The 18,340-nt window shown below is 42.4% G+C and overlaps 3 protein-coding genes across 4 annotated transcripts; 2 read left to right on the top strand and 1 right to left on the bottom strand.

The window, feature by feature from the left end:
- The first annotated feature begins 3,036 nt into the window (after positions 1–3,036).
- On the top strand, positions 3,037–8,377 carry LOC116162037 (aminoacylase-1-like). The gene is made up of 6 exons (XM_031475555.1): positions 3,037–3,286; positions 3,334–3,652; positions 3,698–4,112; positions 4,160–4,447; positions 7,666–7,853; positions 7,900–8,377. Exons 1-4 carry the CDS (start codon positions 3,038–3,040, stop codon positions 4,362–4,364), a joined length of 1,188 nt encoding a protein of 395 aa, XP_031331415.1. The 5' UTR covers position 3,037; the 3' UTR covers positions 4,365–4,447; positions 7,666–7,853; positions 7,900–8,377.
- Positions 8,378–11,238: 2,861 nt separating this feature from the next.
- On the bottom strand, positions 11,239–18,125 carry LOC116160963. Of its 2 annotated transcripts, none has more exons than XM_031474116.1 (4): positions 17,121–18,125; positions 13,199–13,390; positions 11,817–11,975; positions 11,239–11,766 (listed from the first exon to the last, which is right to left on the bottom strand). In XM_031474116.1, exons 1-4 carry the CDS (start codon positions 17,219–17,221, stop codon positions 11,265–11,267), a joined length of 954 nt encoding a protein of 317 aa, XP_031329976.1. In that variant the 5' UTR covers positions 17,222–18,125; the 3' UTR covers positions 11,239–11,264. The 2 variants fall into 2 exon arrangements, with proteins under 2 accessions (XP_031329976.1, XP_031329977.1); XM_031474117.1 differs by having other exon boundaries at positions 17,117–17,164.
- Positions 11,947–13,416, top strand: LOC116160962. Its single transcript, XM_031474115.1, has 2 exons — positions 11,947–12,071; positions 12,123–13,416. Exons 1-2 carry the CDS (start codon positions 12,033–12,035, stop codon positions 13,182–13,184), a joined length of 1,101 nt encoding a protein of 366 aa, XP_031329975.1. The 5' UTR covers positions 11,947–12,032; the 3' UTR covers positions 13,185–13,416.
- Positions 18,126–18,340: the final 215 nt, after the last annotated feature.

Here is an 18,340-nt window from a genome sequence, read left to right as displayed (position 1 = left end):
CAAAACTGTTTTTTTTTTTGCTCACACATTTACCAATTTTGTATCAGGAGAATATAATGTGCTGTTTGCTCCTAATACACGGAGTATCATTTAGTAGCAAAACTTTGTACAATTTCTCTGGGTTCCAGAAGAGCATGATGGGCTGATCACCAAAATAAGCAACTCCCACTTTGCAATTTTTTGAAATATTGTATCAGGAGAGTACATTTTGCAAAAAGGTATTTCTTTTCCCAACGCACGGAGTATTAGTTCGCAGACTTTTTTTAAAATTCCTCTTGCTTTAAAAAGAACATGATAAAAATGGAGATGGGTGTCGTGTCGTGCATCATGACTGATATGCGCTCCTGATAATTATAGTAAAAGCTAAATAACCCCTCTCAGGATTACAGACAGAAGGAAATTATTCACGAATTGAACACGAATGTTATCAGGAGTATAAAATTGCTAATAAACCTAAATGAGCCATTCTTTTCATTGGTGTTTGACTGAATTTACGTGTATTGACAATCCTATTGTCCCGATGACATTCGTGTTCAATTTTCTGATCTGATCTCTTTTATTTAATGCATAGTGATGGATTTATAGTGCCCTTCAGCTTTTAACTTGCGAAGGAAGCAGTGCGAATGTGTTTTTGAAACAATATACACTTTCTGTGCTTCTGATGTACGTGTTTGATATTTGTATCAGGACCATTCAGGGTATTTTCCTGAACAGAATTTACACCTGAATCCCTTTGGATCCATTAACTGTTTGAAGATGACCTGCTAGTATACAGAAAACACTCATTCATTTATTTTTAACGTCTGTGCGACTTTACAATTCTGTGGTCCTGGTATGAACAAGCAGCCCTCTAGTATTGATGTTTGTTTCAAGAAAATGTTGTGTGCGCTTTAAAAAATTGTTGTATTAGGACCACAGGATGTTAAATATGGTACAAATGTATTGCTCAGAAACTTCCAATGAACTAAGTTGTCCTGATATAAAGTTATCTTTCAAAAATTTATAGTATCAGGATCAAAGTTAAATGTGGCAAAAATGTATTGCTCGCCACCTTCTGATAAATTATGTTCTCCTGCTACAACGTTCCCTTTTCAAAAATTGTTGTATCAGGATCATAGGTACCCAAGAAAATAAGGAACAAATTTACGCATTAGCACTTTTTATTGTAAAATGATTTCCTAAAGCAGCTTTCCCCCTTAAAAAAATGGTTGTATTAGGATCATAGGAAAGCAAAAATGTTTCCTAGTAAACATCTGCGTTCCTGATAATATCAGCAATTCCTCACAGTCATGTTCAAGACGATCTAAGGTTTTTTGAGTATTAATTTTGGCTTACATGTCTTAGAAGCTGTAGGTAAATCATTTGCAACTGACTTTTGGTATCAGGAAAACATACACTTGGCAGTTCACGAAGAATCAGCTCTTCTTTAAATTGTTTAGGCTACCTGGAGAACATGACGGAAGAGGAGCAACTTTCCATCTCTCAGAACAATACTTGAACACCTTACGTTGGCTTACACCTTTACAAGTCCTATCAGAGGCGTATAATGTGCGAGGAGGTGTTTTAATGAACAAAACCCAAGACAAAACCCTTGTGACATTTCTGCTGCTTATGGGAGAATTATGAATGAGGTCATTTTCTACCGCCAAGGGAACCATTACAACTCCTTATTTAGGCCTCTCAGGGTATCAGGAGAATATAATGTTTTTTTTTTTTTTTTTTTTTATTTAGGCTTTTGCCTGCTCAACAATTTACTTACACTGTTATACAAGGCATTGTTAACAAGGATGTGTTTAGTATATAACTAACATGAGCGGTATGTATGACCGCAAGAATGTTTAAATGTTACGTTACTTTCACTTGTGAGCACTGGATTTGTTGGAACTGGTCACTGGTCATGTGCGAGCGGGTGTTTCTGCTCGTAATACACAAAGCATCACTTGGGGAACCTTCATAACATTTTTGTGGCTACCAGGAGAATACGATGGCTCATTAAGAGAATCGTTTCAGCACTTTATTTTGACATAATCATCTGCAAAGCGTGTAGGTATATTTTGTAAGATTTCATTGGTTAGCAGGAGAATATCATAGAGCGGGAGATCTGTGTCCTAGTACATTGAATATCAGTTAATAAATTTAACTCGCTACAAAGATAACATGATGGATGAGGAGGTCTATTCCATTATCAAGACATACTTCAACGCCCTATTTTGACTTACACCTTTAAAAATCTTATATCAGGAGAACATAATGTGCGTGGAGATGTTTCTGCTCCTAATACACGGAGTATCAGTTAGTTAGGGACGATATATTATATTGAGATGAGCTGGTGGTATCAGGTGTCTCTAAATTGCTTTTTGAGATCTTCATGAGACTGGTCTCCAATAGATGTTTGGATCAATTTACGTGGTCTTCTTCTCCTGATAATTGATTTACCACCAGTAGGTTTTTGGTGCACTTCTGCGCCCCTGATATTGGAAATTGTCTTGAGAACGTTGCAAGTTAGTGTTCGGACTAATCTACTTTTGTATTCATAGCATTAAATATCCCGTCTCCATTAGGATCACATAATCACCATCTGATTATACTGAGTCAGTGCATTAGACTTTTACACTCTTAGTATAATTATCAGGAGCGCATACCGAACGTGCTTTCAATTAGTTTTCTAGCAACCCTGTGATCCTGATAACTTTGTGTTCGATTTTATGATCTGATCTCTTTTACTTCAAAACTCTCTTAACAGGTTATGGTACCACAGAAACGAGTTTATAGTTGGAAGAAATTACATGCTTTTATGTTCTCCTGATCTTAACCTTCTAACCTAATAGGAGGTCTTCTGGCATAGAAATTTTTTAGTTGGGAAAGTTCATTAGTCTCTATGTCTAACTTATGTTGTTTTATTTGTCAATTCTACCAAATAAATTGGTAAACCGCACTATTTTGAACTTATACCGCAAATGGGACGGATATGTTTGTCTGTTACGCGATAATCGTGCTCTACGTTTCCGCCTTAGTGTACTAGCGACCGAGGAGCAAAATGGACTTGAAGAAGGTCGCCGTTGAAAATCTTCAAAAGTACTTGCGAATTCCCACCGTTCATCCCAATGTCAATTACGGTCCTGCCGTCAAGTTTCTGGAGTCGCTGGCCGGTGAGCTGGGTTTACCCGTGAAGGTCCTGGAATATCACCCGAGCAATCCCATCGTGCTTATATCGTGGGTCGGTGAGCAACCCAATCTACCGTCGATCTTACTTAATAGTCATATGGACACGGTTCCGGTGAACGAGGTGAGTGTTTCGCTTGGTGATCGTGGTGAAGATTTGCAACGTTTCAGAAAAAATGGGCGCACAATCCTTTCGGCGCCGAGATTGACGAGTATGGGAATATCCACGGGCGCGGAGCCCAAGACTGCAAGGGCATCGGGATGATTTACATCGAGACGATACGTCGACTGAAACAAGCAGGCGTGCAGCTAAAGAGAACGGTCCACGTGCTCTTCGTGCCAGACGAAGAGCTCGGGGGAACAAAGGGAATGGGAGCGTTTACCGGAACCAAGGAGTTTAAGGAGCTCAATGTTGGTTTCGCCATCGACGAGGGTTTTGGCGATGTTGGCAACAAATTTTTGGCGTCTTACGCCGACAGACTTGGGCGAAGTAAGTGCGACTCAGAGCGTTCATAGATTCACCAGCACTTTTCAGAGATGGTAATTCATTGCGAAGGCACTGCAGGTCACGGTTCTCTCCTTCTTCACAACACGGCAGGAGAAAAACTAGCCAAAGTTTTAACAAAATTTTACAATGAGCGCAGACAGCAGAAAGAAAAACTCTCAATTGGCAAATTAGGTCTTGGAGAGGTGACCTCAATTAATCTAACGAAGATGGAGGGCGGATTGTCATCGAACATCATCCCCCAAAAGCTCTCCGCCACCATCGACTGTCGAGTCACTCCCAAAGATAATGTTGGGGAATTCGAAGACATGATAAATCGATGGTGTCGCGAGGCTGGCGATGGGGTTACCGTGGAATACTTGCACAAATCGGAGTCTGCACCTGCTACAGCACTGAACGATTCGAACCCCTACTGGGTGGCATTCGAGGAGACCGTCACCCAACTGCAAGTGGAATCCCTAGGCACGGGCTTGTGTAATTGATTTTTTCTAGGGGCATCCCTTTGGAGACTTGGATCTATCCGGCAAGCACCGACGCAATTCATTTGCGAGCGGTGGGCGTCTCGACGATTGGTTTTGTTCCGTTTCGATACACGCCCTTTTTGAAGCACGCCGATAACGAGTCCCTCAACGTAAATACGTTTTTGGAAGCGATCGACGTTTACACCAAAATTTTACCGCAGTTAGCTAACGTATAAGTGCAGTCAATGGTTACTAAATTAAACGACTAATTCAAATTTGTCTTTGTATCAGGAGCGCAAGAAGCGGTGGGCTGCTCAAGGTAAACGAAGGGGTATCAGGAGTGCATCTGCGTCAAATACCGATTCACGCCTTCCTGAAGGCATGACGCCGAATAAACAATAAAATTAAGTAACATGGGCTCCTGATAAAGAAACGGCCACATCTTTGTAGATAATTTGCGAAAAAAGCGCAAAGCAGATTGAACTAAACACCTGCCGCCTGGTTCCATAGTATCATCCAATACGCAGTTGTATCAGGACCGCAAAAAGTCGATGATGTGCTTACACTAAACGAAGGCGCGAGGTATCAGGAGCGCATGACTGTAAAACCTCACGTGCTTCTGATACACCCACTAAGATAGTTCCGTAAAACTAGTACGAAACGTGCAGGTATTTGTTTTAATCTGCTTCTTATTTATGTGTTCCTGATACAAATGTTTAATATGTGATCGTTTAGTAAATAGTAAATGCTGCAGGTTTCATGTAGGTAAGGACTTTTTTCATGACCGCGTTCTTAGTACGAATAATTTAATTCTTGGTTTTCTGCTACATTCACGGCTTGCGATAGCAAGAAGATGAGAATTAGTTACGATTTTTTTCTTACTAGCCTGCGTTCCTGATACATTTAATTTACGTTTTGAATAACCTTCAAATTTTATGATCATACTACGTGTGGCATAACAATTTGAATCAGATTACAGCGTCATGCGCTCCTGATAAACTAAGCGGACATGAGATGCGATTTGTTCCTTTTACAAATAATTCAAATGTTATTGTTTTTGTGTATCAGGAGCTCATGTCAGTCAACTCTTTTCAAAGTTATGGTGTCTGGAGGCAATTGGCTCAGTTTACGTTTCCTCTTGCAATGCTGCACTCCTGATAATTATTGTCTTTGGGGTGAGCATGTGGTTTAATTATGGTTCAACTTTCATGGTCCCTATACGCAAAACGCTTACCATGCACAGAATAACTGTTTCGACCACATTACGTCTTGCGCTCCTGATACATCCTGTTATTAAATAATTTTGTGCAAGCAGGCGCACATAAAATCTTAAACTTTTTACTTATGCGCTCTTGCTACAAATAATTTAATTGTGAGTGTTTCTGGATCAGGAGCGTATTCCTGTCACCTTTTGGTTTTTTTGTTCATTCCCAGTTGCGGTACGAGGAAGATGCGAACATGCGTGACAATGAATTTTAATTGGGCTGCAAGGCTCATGATCCTCATACGAAGAACTTTGGATCAGTTTACGACTTCCTGTACTCCTGATATAGTTGACTCTGGCTTAATTGCATGGAACTAGGCACACATAAAATGCAACAAAGGTTTAGCTCCATCTGCCACTGTTTTACTTGTGCGCTCTTGCCGCAAATGATATAATTGTAATTGTTTCAGTATCAGGAGCACATTTTGGGTAAGTTTTGGTTTTATTTATTCCTATGTGATATGGGGAACGAGCGAATATTTATTTGACCCAATTCCTGCGATACTGCTAGCTCCCGTTTTCGCTTAGGATAAGCAAACATTTTAATTAAACTCTTAAAGTTTCATTGTTTATTGTGATCAGGAGCGCATGCCAGTCAATTTTTGGTTTCTTTGTTCATTCACAGTTGAGGTGTCAGGAAGATGTGAACATGCACTGCACACCTAATACTTCTCGTCTTTACTTGCGGCGAACATTCGATTTTACTGCAACTTTCATTATCCACATACGAAAAGTTGTCCCTGGGTGCAGTGTAACGATTTTGATCCATTTACGGGTTCCTGCACTTCTGATACAAAAAAGTTGCAGTAAACACATGCTGTATTATTACATATTATCTAATATCCAGTGGTATCAGGAGCGCAATGATCTATAACGCCGAACTAAAACAAGAGATATCAGGAGCGCAGGATGGTGTGAAAAAGGGGAAATTAGATCAAATGCCACTTCAGTCACAGGTAGCACAACTAAGAATGAACAATAAGCAAACCAAAAATTATCTGACGCGCGCTCCTGATACAAAATAGGTTACAATCAAATGAACTTGCACATTAAACGAAACACCTTCCACATTTCATGGTTCCATAGAATTATCCAATAGCCAGAATTGACTGATATCTGTGCTCCTGATAATATAGAAACGATCATTTGCATTTCGTGTTCGTCAGGTTGCAGAAGGTCCTGTAATAGTCAGGGGTATCAGGAGCGCAAAAAGCCGTAAACTAAGCCAAACAGTTACACGGCACGTAGTACAAACTTTACGTACGGGTATCATAAACTTTCCGTAAAGCGCATGCTCACGCAAAATAGAGACGAAAGATATCAGGAGCGCATAATTGTAAAGGAAACGTAAATTGAATCCTTCTTGAAGCCACGCATAGGAATTCGTTTCAATCTGCTTCTTAGTTCTGTGCTCCTGATACATGTACTTGAGATGGGATCGTTTAGTTAGCATTGTATCAATTAAAAGGGAGTTATTATACGTTTTTTCTTGCAATCTGTGCTCCTGGTACCTCTCCTGTGTGTTTGGCACTAGCACGCCTTTCAGTTAACCTTCAACATTCATGGTCGTCATACCAAAAGGTCGTTCTGCCCGCGTCGTACGCATACAGGCTATTAGATGAGTTTGTAAAACAGGGCAAATACGACAGGACTTTGGTTCAACATTTTCACAACTGCGCTCCCGATTAATGCAATTGCAACCCTACGCTCCTGATACGTTCCACTTTCGTGTAGCGTAACTATCCGTTTTCTATTGACCTAATCCTCGCACAAAAGACTTGTTTTATACACATCTTACCTGTGCTCCTGATACAACTAGTTATTAAATCATTTTTTGTATTTAGGCAAACTTGAATGCTACAGGTTTAGTTCAGGTCTCCTGATTCAGATAATTTAATCGGGATCGTTTCTGTATCAGGAGCGCAGGTCAGCCAGTTTTTTGTTTTCTTTAATTTTGCAATCCTGGTAACCCTCGTATCCGTTTAGTGTGGGTATGGCGTTTAATTATGGCCTCCTGCGCTCCTGCGACTACTGACTACTAGCTGGTTTTATTAAACCAAAAGAGCGGCAGGTATTAAGTCCGACTTCTCTACTCCCGCTCTCTTGTTGCAAATAATTTTACTACGGGTGATTATGTATCAGGCGCGGATGGCGATTAGTTTCTTTGTTGATTCAGAGTCGTAGTTTGAGAAAGGAGTGAGGAGGTGTTTGATGATATCAGGAGCTCAGTATTGTCTTCGATTACAGCTAAATTAATGGTTTTGTAAAACCAGGTGGACAATGAATACGGCAGGTATTTAATTCAATGTGCGACCGGTGGACACGCCCAAGCCGTTTGTCATAGTCGTTTGCAACGCTACCGGGTTATAGTTCCCTTTTATTTAATTAGCTGATCGTTCAAACTAAATTCGCAGTGGGGGGAGCAATGAATTACGTTTACCAAGCCGTTCGACCGTTACGAGTAAGTGACCTTCGCGAATCTCATAATTCTGCACCTTGTGTTTCAGGAGTTTCTCCGAAATTTACTGTCGTGGACTGTCAAACTTGACAGGACGCGAACGTCGCCGTCCCAGTTCTTCCACGAGTTTTGCGATGTTTATAAAATTAGCCGACAGCCGGTCGTAGCCAAGGGAGGGATACAGTGGAAGCATCCCGGATCGTTGATCGGACCGCCGATGGAACGCAAGCGCCCGTTCTGCTTCAGGACGATTGTTGCCGAACAGAGTGACTCCCACGTGTACAAAGTTCAGGAGCACTTTATGTGTTTGGGCTCATCCCTGGGCGAAAAATCAAAAAAGCTGAAGGGCGACGGTCCCATTATATACAGGGAGCTGCCGAACTCTTCGGATCTATTGGCAGATCTGTACCAGCTGCGACAGGTTGTTTTGGCGCGCACGTCCATTGTACACGACAATGGAGATAAGGGTACTCAAGGGAACAGGAAGTGTAACGTGTACTTATTTGTCAATCAACAATAGAAGTAATCCGAGCAAGTCTAAGAGTTATTACACTGATTTTTTTGGTTTTTTCTTTCAAAAAATTCTCTTCAGGTTTCTGTTTCTTTTTGAATCGTGGTCTAAACCTACACAAGGTTGTGAACGGTTATGTATCAGGAGCGCATGTGGTGTCAGAAAAGAGTGAACAGTTATTTGGCCCAATTCACGTTTTTTTTCTCTTAAACTTTTGTGCTCCTGATACTAATACCTAATTCTGGACCATGCCAGAAATTCGCGAATCTCAAGGGATCCATGGGCACTACGTTTGAGGTCTAACAAATTCCAGTAGACCACCAAACTGAAATGGAGGTTTAAGACATTCAAACGGCTCCACGGAGTCCTCCAAGTCGTTTGTAACTGACGCCTCTTGTATTCGGACCTGAAACACCTCCACGTACGATACGATTTCCTGATACGAAACTTTGGAAACAGTTAAGCCAACATTTCCTTTGGTGATGGAAAAAGCTCGTTGATTCTGTTTTCCTGGCATCTGGAGAAACTTAAGAAAAATTTTCCAACTGATACACTGAGCTGAAACACTTCTACACCTGTTCTCCTCATACAGGACTTGTAAAGGTTTAACCAAAATAAACCGCGTCCCCAGGTAGCAGCTAAGGGGATGGCCCAGTGAATGATCATGTGAGAAAATGGGATGCCCACAGGTGAAGCTGTTAGAAGCATCCCATACTGTATCCAGTTGGCGTACCGTGGCCAAGGACTTGCACGAGGAAGAACGGCGCTGTCCTGGTTCTGATCTACTTCAGATCAGCCATGACGGAAAACCGTGCATGAGAAGGTCGTCTGTGGCCCTGCTTCACGGACCTGAGGGTATGGGGGGTCTAGACTCAAGTGCCAGGAGCAAGAGGAGTCAACTACATTTTAAAGAAGCCCAACAACCAACAAGGGATGGTCGCCCTTTAAGCGCGCCAATCATGGGACTTGAGGCAATTGGCCTCACACCGACCCACTTAGGGCTCCGCCAGAGTCAGAGGCACCGGTAAGCAAGTATGCTGGGTGAGACTATGGCCAAAAGCTAGCTGATAGCCACAATGAGCAGTGCTGTAAGGCAACGGTACCATTGGCTGGCGGTGTAGAAACGCATAAGCAGCTGAGCAAGCCGTCCGACCGCACGTACCGCCGACAGAACAAGGTAACTTGGACAAAGGGAAGAGAAGGTCCCGGTCCGACGATATAACACCCGAAGCTGCCCAGACAAGGAAGCAGCCGCGCAGGGAGACGACAGGTCTAAGTGGGGGTACGGTTTCACAGGACCCTCCACAACCTGTAAACAGGCTATATAGGGTAAAATGGTTAGGGATACTGCATGGGAGGTACTCGGAGGTGGACCTCACTACAGCTTAAGCACTTCCGTTCCAGAAAGCACCAACGAGAGCACGGAGCGTATCCTTGGTTTGTTGCCGAAGCAGAACCCCGCTTAAAACACTAAGGAATGGCGAGTGCTGGAGAGAGAGCAAGGGATAACAGTGGACCGACCCTCGCTAAGATGCCTGGAGCAAAAAGGCCTAAGAACTAAGTTTCATGTTTGGACAAATAGCAATCAAGTCTAAAGAATCTAGCAAGCGCTAGTAGTGCCACTTCCAAAGGACCGCCAGAGAGGACCACCAGAGGAGCACCAGGCACCCAAAGTCCAAAAGCCAGCACCAGTGACCAACGAAGAAGAGAGACAAAAAGGCACCATATTAGGTGAGAAATCTTGTATCAGGAGAATATGATGCGTGAGGAGGTGATTGGGGTTATGTTAAAGTATTAGTGAGGTTAGGTAAGAGTGCTAGTTAGGTTAGCTGAGAAATCTTGTATCAGGAAAATATGATGTGCGAGGAGGTGATTGAAGGTTATGTTAAAGTATGGGTGAGGTTAGAGTGCTACTTAGGTTAGGTGATAAATCTCGTATCAGGAAAATATAATGTACGAGGAGGTGATTAAAAATTAGGTTAAGGTATTAGTGAGGTTAGGTTAGAGTGTAGCTAGGTTAGGTCCTTCAATCATATTACTCGTTCATTATATTCTCCCGATACAGGATTTCTCATCTAACCTAACCAGCACTCTAACCTACCCTCACTTATACTTTATTCTAACCTTCAATCTCCTCGTTCATTATATTCTCCTGATACAAGATTTTTCACCTAACCTAACTAGCACTCTAACCTTACTCATACTTTAACATAACCTTCAATCACCTCCTCGCACATCAGATTCTCCCGATACATAATTTTTCACCTAACCTATCACTCTAACCTAACCTCACTAATATTTTATCCTAACCTTCAATCTCCTCGCACATTATATTCTCCTGATACAGGAGAAGTAAAGACTCCCGTGGAGTACTGCAAGCGGATGAACATCAAACTGGCCAGTGGTCATGGGCCGCGATGCCGACGCACGCCACGTAGCAGGGGATCAGCACAAACAAGAATCTGAAATGATCTGCAAAGTCTCCCACTTACTTAATGCGTATGAGAGGAGTTGCCCCACAAAAACTAAGTTACAAGCCAACAAGGAACGTGTCCATACTTCCATAGTAATTTCTGGGAAACGCGATGAGCAATTGCAAAAGGCTCTGGACATCGCCCAGAGGTGATGTACAGCCTAAGCATTAATCCCTTCAAAACTCTGGTGGTGCCTTTTACCGAAATGAGGAAGCCCAACATAACGACAGCCGCTATGGGAGGCGCCATCATCGATCTTAGTAAAAAGGTGAACTACCTGGGAGTGAACATCACACTAGGGTGGGTGCTAGGGAATTCATTTTCTGTTTCAGTTTAAGGTAATCAAAGTCACTTAAAACTATTTATATAAACGTAACTCTCGATGTTGTCCTTTACAGTTGCTTTACAATTAAGGTGATTATTTGGAAACTAGTCGACTTCAAGCTCTCTAAGTGCATTCTGGTCCTTTCCCCCGATCTGGCGATCGTCACTGTTTGGCACTATCTCATTGCTTCCCGAGAAGAGTGACCACCACGTGCCCTTCCTCGCGCGTTTCGATTCGTCGGCGACGAAATACTCCGTTTCGATCATCCACTCGTGGTATTTCTCCTTGAGCTTAACAACCTCGAGGCTGAGCTCCTCCGTGGTGGGGGCCTCGCCGCCCAGATCCTTCGGGAACATCTCCAACGCCATTCCCTCGGGTATACTCCCGCGATGAAACCGCAACAGTCCGATTAGCTCGGAACGTATCATAGGGGCGATGAGACGCATGAACTGCTTTATAAATGCGTTGGTATTGGTCACGTGGATCGCTTTGAGACGGACGGGGTGGGCTTCCTGTATGTAAGTCATGAAGGCCCTCAGCGCAGGAAGTGTGATTCGTACCAGGTGTCCCAGTTTCATGTTTTTTATGTCGAGTATTACTACGTACCTGGAAGGAGAGGCATTAATTTGGTAATTGGGGAGACTCCTTTCGCTTACCCCTCGACCAGGCCATCTTCCGATATGATGCTGTCGTTGTATATGCAGAATCCCTTGATCGCATCGCTGAAGACGTACTCGCAGTTCTCCCGCTCGCGTGGGATGTACATGACGACCGTGTACCCCTCCGGCGTCTTCGTTGGCAACTTAAACGAGCATCTACAAATCAAGAAGGCAACGATATGTCAAAAAAAAACTCAAAATTCGCAGTAGAACATGCACGTATTTCACAACATTCTCAAACTATCACCGACGGTAAGTGGGAGATCACGTTCGGGATGATTTTAAAGGGATGGTCCATTTCAGCCGAACACCAGCTTACAAATTTTGAGAAACTCGCACTCATGGACCTACCTGGAACCCATCGGATCGTGCTGTCGTCACCTGGAGATCGAAAAAAGTCGTGCGAGGTCGCTACCTCGTGGTGCACGAAAACCTTCCGCTGGCGGGGAAGAGAGATCAACGTCCGCCATCATTAGACTGAGCAACAAGAAGGTTGCTTTCAAGGTGTCCACGGGAAGTTGCCAGTATAGCACGTTGCAGCGATTCTTTAACAAGTTGAAATTTTGGAAGACGACCCACGCTCCCGACGCCGAGGAGCACCTCTGTGACACATGCCGCAAGGAGGAGGACGAACCGAAGAAGGTGCTGGTCCTCAAGCAAACGCCGAGGTCGGTGGGGGAAACTTCGTCCGCAGTCGCGACCGGTAAAAGCTACCAGACGTGCAGCACATGCGGCGGCCGGCACATGATACCGACGCACAATCGCAATTTTGAAAATTTACAGCGGAAGCTCAATTTGGCCAAGCTCGAGGCGAACAAGTACGGCAAGCTGGTGCCCGATAGACCACGAGCACAGACTACCATAGATTTATTAAATCCGAACAGCTTGGAGCAGCCGAACGCGTCCAAGCATGGCCAGAAACCTCGCGAACCGAGGAAGTTGACCGATAAACCACGCGTCGATCCGTTGATTCAGAAGCTGTACAAGTCGACGGAGACAATAAACGAAGAAGAGGTTGACAGTTTCGTCATATTGTCCAAGAGGCAGCTGGAGGACGAGGTGGATCCACAGCCTTCCACGGTTGCGCCGCTAGACCGCGAAGAAAAACGCATGATCCTAAAGCTGACCCCCAAACTCGACTCCGTGACCCTTGACGACCTGGTGACGCCCTCCCCGCAGCCGCCCGCTCCCAAGACGCGCGTCGCGCACTTGTCTAAGTTTCCGTTCCAGTGCGACAGCTCGTGCAGCCATCACGCCGACATGCAATGGCTCGGGAAGAACAACCGAAGAAAACTGCACACGAGACGCGCCCTCTGCTGGTGTTCGGACCTCTCGGACGACCGGAACGCAGAAGGGGCCAAGTAACGGAAACAACTTACGCTAGCTTCGTTACGAATTCCATGCTATCCGAGTACACGTTTCGATCGGCGAAGAGGCTCGGAGTATTCGCTCTGATCGTGAAGTAGTTCTCGATCGTCTGTCTCGTCTTCTCCTGGTCGTAGAAGCAGGAGTGCAGGAAAAGGTAGATGTACTCGTCTGATATGTGCGGGAGGTGGGGTTGAGTTTCCATCCTAAAATAAATAAAACAGTAACGTCATTTGATGCACGGTTTTGTCCTTTATTTATAATACTGAGAGATCGCCGCCATTGTGATGTTGCAACAAAATGGCTGCCAACTCAAAAAACAAGATGTCCGCTACTGCAGTATACCATAAGGTTTTTGGCACATTATGAGGCAAGAGGGGGGTGCTATGTCAAACTATCATATAAATTTCCTCATCAACAAGTTTATTAACAGACCAATAGATGTCAAGTTCCAATATAATCATAGATGTGATTCTGCGCATGCGCACGCTTGGATTTTGTTATGCACCTATTTTACTTTTATGAAAACTAAGCGTACTTGATTTTGTACTTTGTATTTTGTTTTTTAGGGACAAAGCACACTGTCAAAAATTATTCTGCGCAGGTCTACGCTTGAATTTGATCAGGTAGCTGGTATTTCCGTTAATAAGAAGCATGGCGCCTGGGTTTCTTCCATTTGCTCATGGTAAAATGTCAAAATTGCAATAAATTTGACTAACAAAAAGCACCTTCTGTGTATGCGTAATTTCGAGTTTTAACCTATTCACCTTTATGAGAAAAATGGACACCTGCTCTTTTGGTTTTTTAAAAATGGGATCATTGGAATGGATGGTACCTTGGGGTGAAAGGGATCGTTGTTCCCTGATCTTTGATTTTTTAATGGAACTCCCTTCATTTAATTTTTTAAATGGGATCATTGGGATGAGTGGGATCTTTGTCTCCCGCTTCTTTGGTTTTTTTTAAAAATAAGTTCATTGGGGAGATGGGTGGGATCTTTGCTCCGGCCTGCTCTCTTGTTTTTTTAATGGGATCAACAGTGATCCCTCTTTTGAGTTTTTAAAAAAATGGTATCATTGGGATGAGTGGAATCTTTGTTCCCTACTCTTTTTGTTTTTTAATGGGATCATTGTATCCTCTTGAATTTTTTTGTATGGGTGGGATGTTTGTCACCTGCATTTTTAAATAAGATCATTGTCCCCCGCCATTTTGTTTTTTTTTAATTGTGTCTTTGGTATGGGGGGGGGGGAGATCTTTGTCTCCTGCTCTTTTGTTTTTTAAAATGAAATTTGGGTTTTTTGAAATAGGATTATTGGAATGGACAAACATCGCACCCATCTCAATATCCCTTCTCTTTTGTTTTTTTTAAATGGGATGGATGGGAACTTTGTCCCGGCCTGCTCTTTTGTTTTTTAATGTTTTTTTTAATGGGATCATTGGGATGGGTTGAATGTTTGTTCCCTGCTCTTTTTGTTTTTTTAAATGGGATCATTGGGATGAGCGGGATCTGGTTTTTTAATGGGATCACTGTCGCCTCTTTTGCTTTTTTGAAATGGGACCATTGGGGTGAGTAGGATCGTTGTTCTCTGATCTTTGAGTTTTTAATGGAACCACTGCCCCCTTCATTTGATTTTTCCATTGACCCCTCTTTTGGGTTTTTTAAAAAAATGGATCTATCTATCAAAAGTTACAGCCCTTTGAATTTTCTTTCGAAATTGGTTTCTAATCTATAACTTTTGATTGAGAAGTCTGATCGAAAAAGTACGAATTGTTTTTTTCTTTCGAAATTGGTTTCTAATCTATAACTTTTGATTGAGAAGTCTGATCGAAAAAAGTACGAATTGTTTTGGATTCTACGCACCAAAATTAATAAGAAAAAGTATTTTCCCGAGAAATTTTGGTGCAGTCGATTTTTGGTAAAAAAAAGGAAGTTTAAGTATTCAAATACTATGCGAAGTATTCGAATACTTCTCAAAGTATTCAAATACTTTGCGAAGTATTCGAATACTAAATACTTGTGAAAGTATTTGAGTTACAAATCACCTGCTCTTCTGGTTTTTCAAATGGGATCAATGCCTCCTGCTTTTTTGTATTTTTGAATTGCCATCTGCCCTTTTTTAAAAATGGAACCTGCCCGTTTTTGTTATTTTTTAAGTGGAACCTGTCCCTCTCTTTAAATCGATCTTCCCTTTTTTATGGGACCTGCAATTCTTTGAATTTTTTTTATGGAACCTGCCCCTTTTTTATATGTGAAGTAGAAGAGGATAAATTTTACACTTCTGCGTTTCTGTGCTCCTGATGTAACTACTTATCCGTAAAAGACAAATTTGTATCAGGAGATACACAGTAGATGAGAAGGTGCATGATAAAATTTGACTCGTGATCCTGATGTAACTATTCTTAAGTGATCAGGAGATACGTAATCGATGAAAAGGTACATGTGAATAAATTTTCTTCATTCTTGCGTTTCTATGATCTTGATTCTGCGATTTTTAAAATAGAAGCTTGGACCAAGAGAACATAACAAATGATTAAGCGTCTGTCAATAATGGTACTCAGTCTTACTTTTTTGTGATCCTGGTTAACTCGTTGTACCATTTCCGTGATCCTAGTTCAGCTGTTTTTGAAACAGAAAATTGTAACAGGAGAGCAATACCTGCTTCACTTCCTTGTCTCTCTCTTGATACAACAAATTCTTAAATAAAAATGCGGTGATCCTAATACGACCATTTTCGTAGCAATTTGGGCCCAGTTAGCGTTAACACGTGGAAAGGCGTCTGGCAATAAATTTTACATCTCACTGCGTTTCTGTGACCCCTTTCAAAAAGAGGTTTGTAGGTATCAGGAGAACATATGAAAGGTACCTATCGATCAAACAGTGGCTTTTTACGTGTCTGTGACCCTAATAAAGCCATTACGAACCGATAAATTTGTGCCAGGAAATTATAACAAGTCTTCCATCCAGGAGAAATATACGTGCTCAGTTTTAGACGCTAATTTCACTTTTATGTGTAGGAGTGTAAGGTCAAGTAAGTTGATTCTAGCTTTAAGCTTTAATTTTGACGCTTCTTATTTTTAGGATGTATTTCCCCTTTTTGGAGAAATACGCGCTCCCGGATTTTGGCATGTATTCATCTTTATTGTATTAGTGTGTCCGTATCTTTAATTTTAAAAAATGGCTGCCTAACGTCAAAATTTTAAAGGTTAGGTTTTTGCTGCGCATGCGCACACTTTGATTTTGACGTCGACGTATATTTGTTCTGCGCATGTTTGCGCTTCAGTCATGCGCATTGGTTCATTTGTTTCTACAGGCAGTGCCACCATTTCAAAGAAATCGCCCTACAAGTACCTAATAAGGTTTATAATGCGCATTTGGTTTTTAAATGTTACGCGGAAATTGCGACAATTTTTCCGCTTATCTTGCCTGGTACGAACTCAAGGACGATTTTTTTACAAAAGTGACGTAGTCAATGATAATGGCTACCATAATATGAGACCACCCCCTAATTTAAAATAATCATTACTTTTGATTTTTTGAGGCGAAAAACCGCCCGGAAGCATTGGCATCGATCTCTAGGACAAAAAACAGCCCTTGGCACAGGGTCAACTTTGAAGTAGAGGGTATCTCAATTTCGCCAAAAGGCGCAGCCAAGAAAAGATTTTTTGTTTTCGATTTGCTGTTTTAATTCTATTCACTTTTACTTCCCTCGGACCTTTGCCTCGGGTCAAATACGCGAGAGAAAACATATGCAAGGTTTCCTCATTCTAGGTCAACTATGCAAGTCTTATCAGTTATAAATAACTTTCGCCCCAAATGATATTATCTAAACAGAAACAAAATTCTAGCCAAGGTCGCCTTTTCGTAAAAAGAAAATGGGCCGCAATTAAATCGCTTTCTTTTCGCGTAAAATCTGAATAAGTAAGTGAGTACGTACATACCACGACCTGATCTCCTTCAAATCCTTCGTCCTCCCTTCGGGAAGTTCCTTCAGCCCGTTCAGGAAGGGATGCCTCAGTTTCGGTACGATTTTTCGCTCCATTTCCGCCACGAAACGAGATCACTGCCTACTGCGAAAAACTGCCGACTTCAAGTCTCGAAGTGTACCACGCGATTTCCTTGGAATTGGGCAACGGAGCGAAGAAGAAGAAAGTGGCTTGGTGGGGCTGCTGGATGGTGAGGTACTAATGGGCCCTTTCTAATTTGCAATTTCGTAACATCTCATTAACGTTTTGCAATGCGGACGGGTAGAAAGTTGAAGATATAATCCGCAAAAGTGGAGCGAACTGGCGAGATGGTGACCTGGTTTTTCGTATCGGATGTGTTGGGGGAATCTTCCGATGGACTACGGATTTTTGATGATAATTCAATTCGGCTGTTACGCAACGACGTCTCGTAGGTGAAACCTTAACGATTTCTTTTCCGGAAAAGCAATCGACAATGGACTTTCAATATCGCTTCCATCTCTTTTTAGGTGAACGGGCATTTAAACTTAATTGGTACTTTGCACAAATGCATTTCTTGTCATAACGGTACTTTAACAAAGGTTGACGTTTTATGCACCAAAGAACCAATGGCATTTGTCCTTTTTTGCTGATGGTGCGATTATAGTTGTCACCTATACGTTGCATGCAAGAAGTTCGCTCTCTTTCTAGACTCAGGGAAAATTTCAAAAGCTCGTGAAAGTGTATGAGCAATCCTTGGAAGGGAGGTACTTTAATCTTTGCACCCCTTTCAGAGTCTTCTAGTACCCTTTGAGCATTTTACACTCTGTCGGAAACAGTCATAATTCTGGAAAAACATTTTGCAATTTTTCAAAGCGCTGTAGGGGTTTTCCTTGCCCGCCCGCCTTATAGGTTCTTTGCCGAACGTTCTATACCTTTTTTTAGAACCGCCAAAACTTTCAAGCTCATTACAAACCCCTATATCTCCAACTAGCTGGGGCGCCGACACATGGCAGCTTGACAGAGGGCGCTGGAAGGCTAGAGACGCCTTTCGAAAGACCTTACATAGCATTATATGCACAGCTTTCTCTCCTCCTTTAGCTCAGAAGATGGTACAGATGCTTTTTGAAAACTCGGACTCCTCAGGCACCTCTGAAAATCACTTGGAGACTGTGCCAAGTGCAAGAAAGCTTTGTACACGTTTTTTAGACTAATCT

This window comes from Photinus pyralis, unplaced genomic scaffold (genome assembly GCF_008802855.1).
Source record: "Photinus pyralis isolate 1611_PpyrPB1 unplaced genomic scaffold, Ppyr1.3 Ppyr1.4_LG10, whole genome shotgun sequence".
In the NCBI taxonomy this organism is placed as follows: domain Eukaryota; kingdom Metazoa; phylum Arthropoda; class Insecta; order Coleoptera; family Lampyridae; genus Photinus; species Photinus pyralis.
This window is presented reverse-complemented; position numbering and strand designations above follow the sequence as displayed.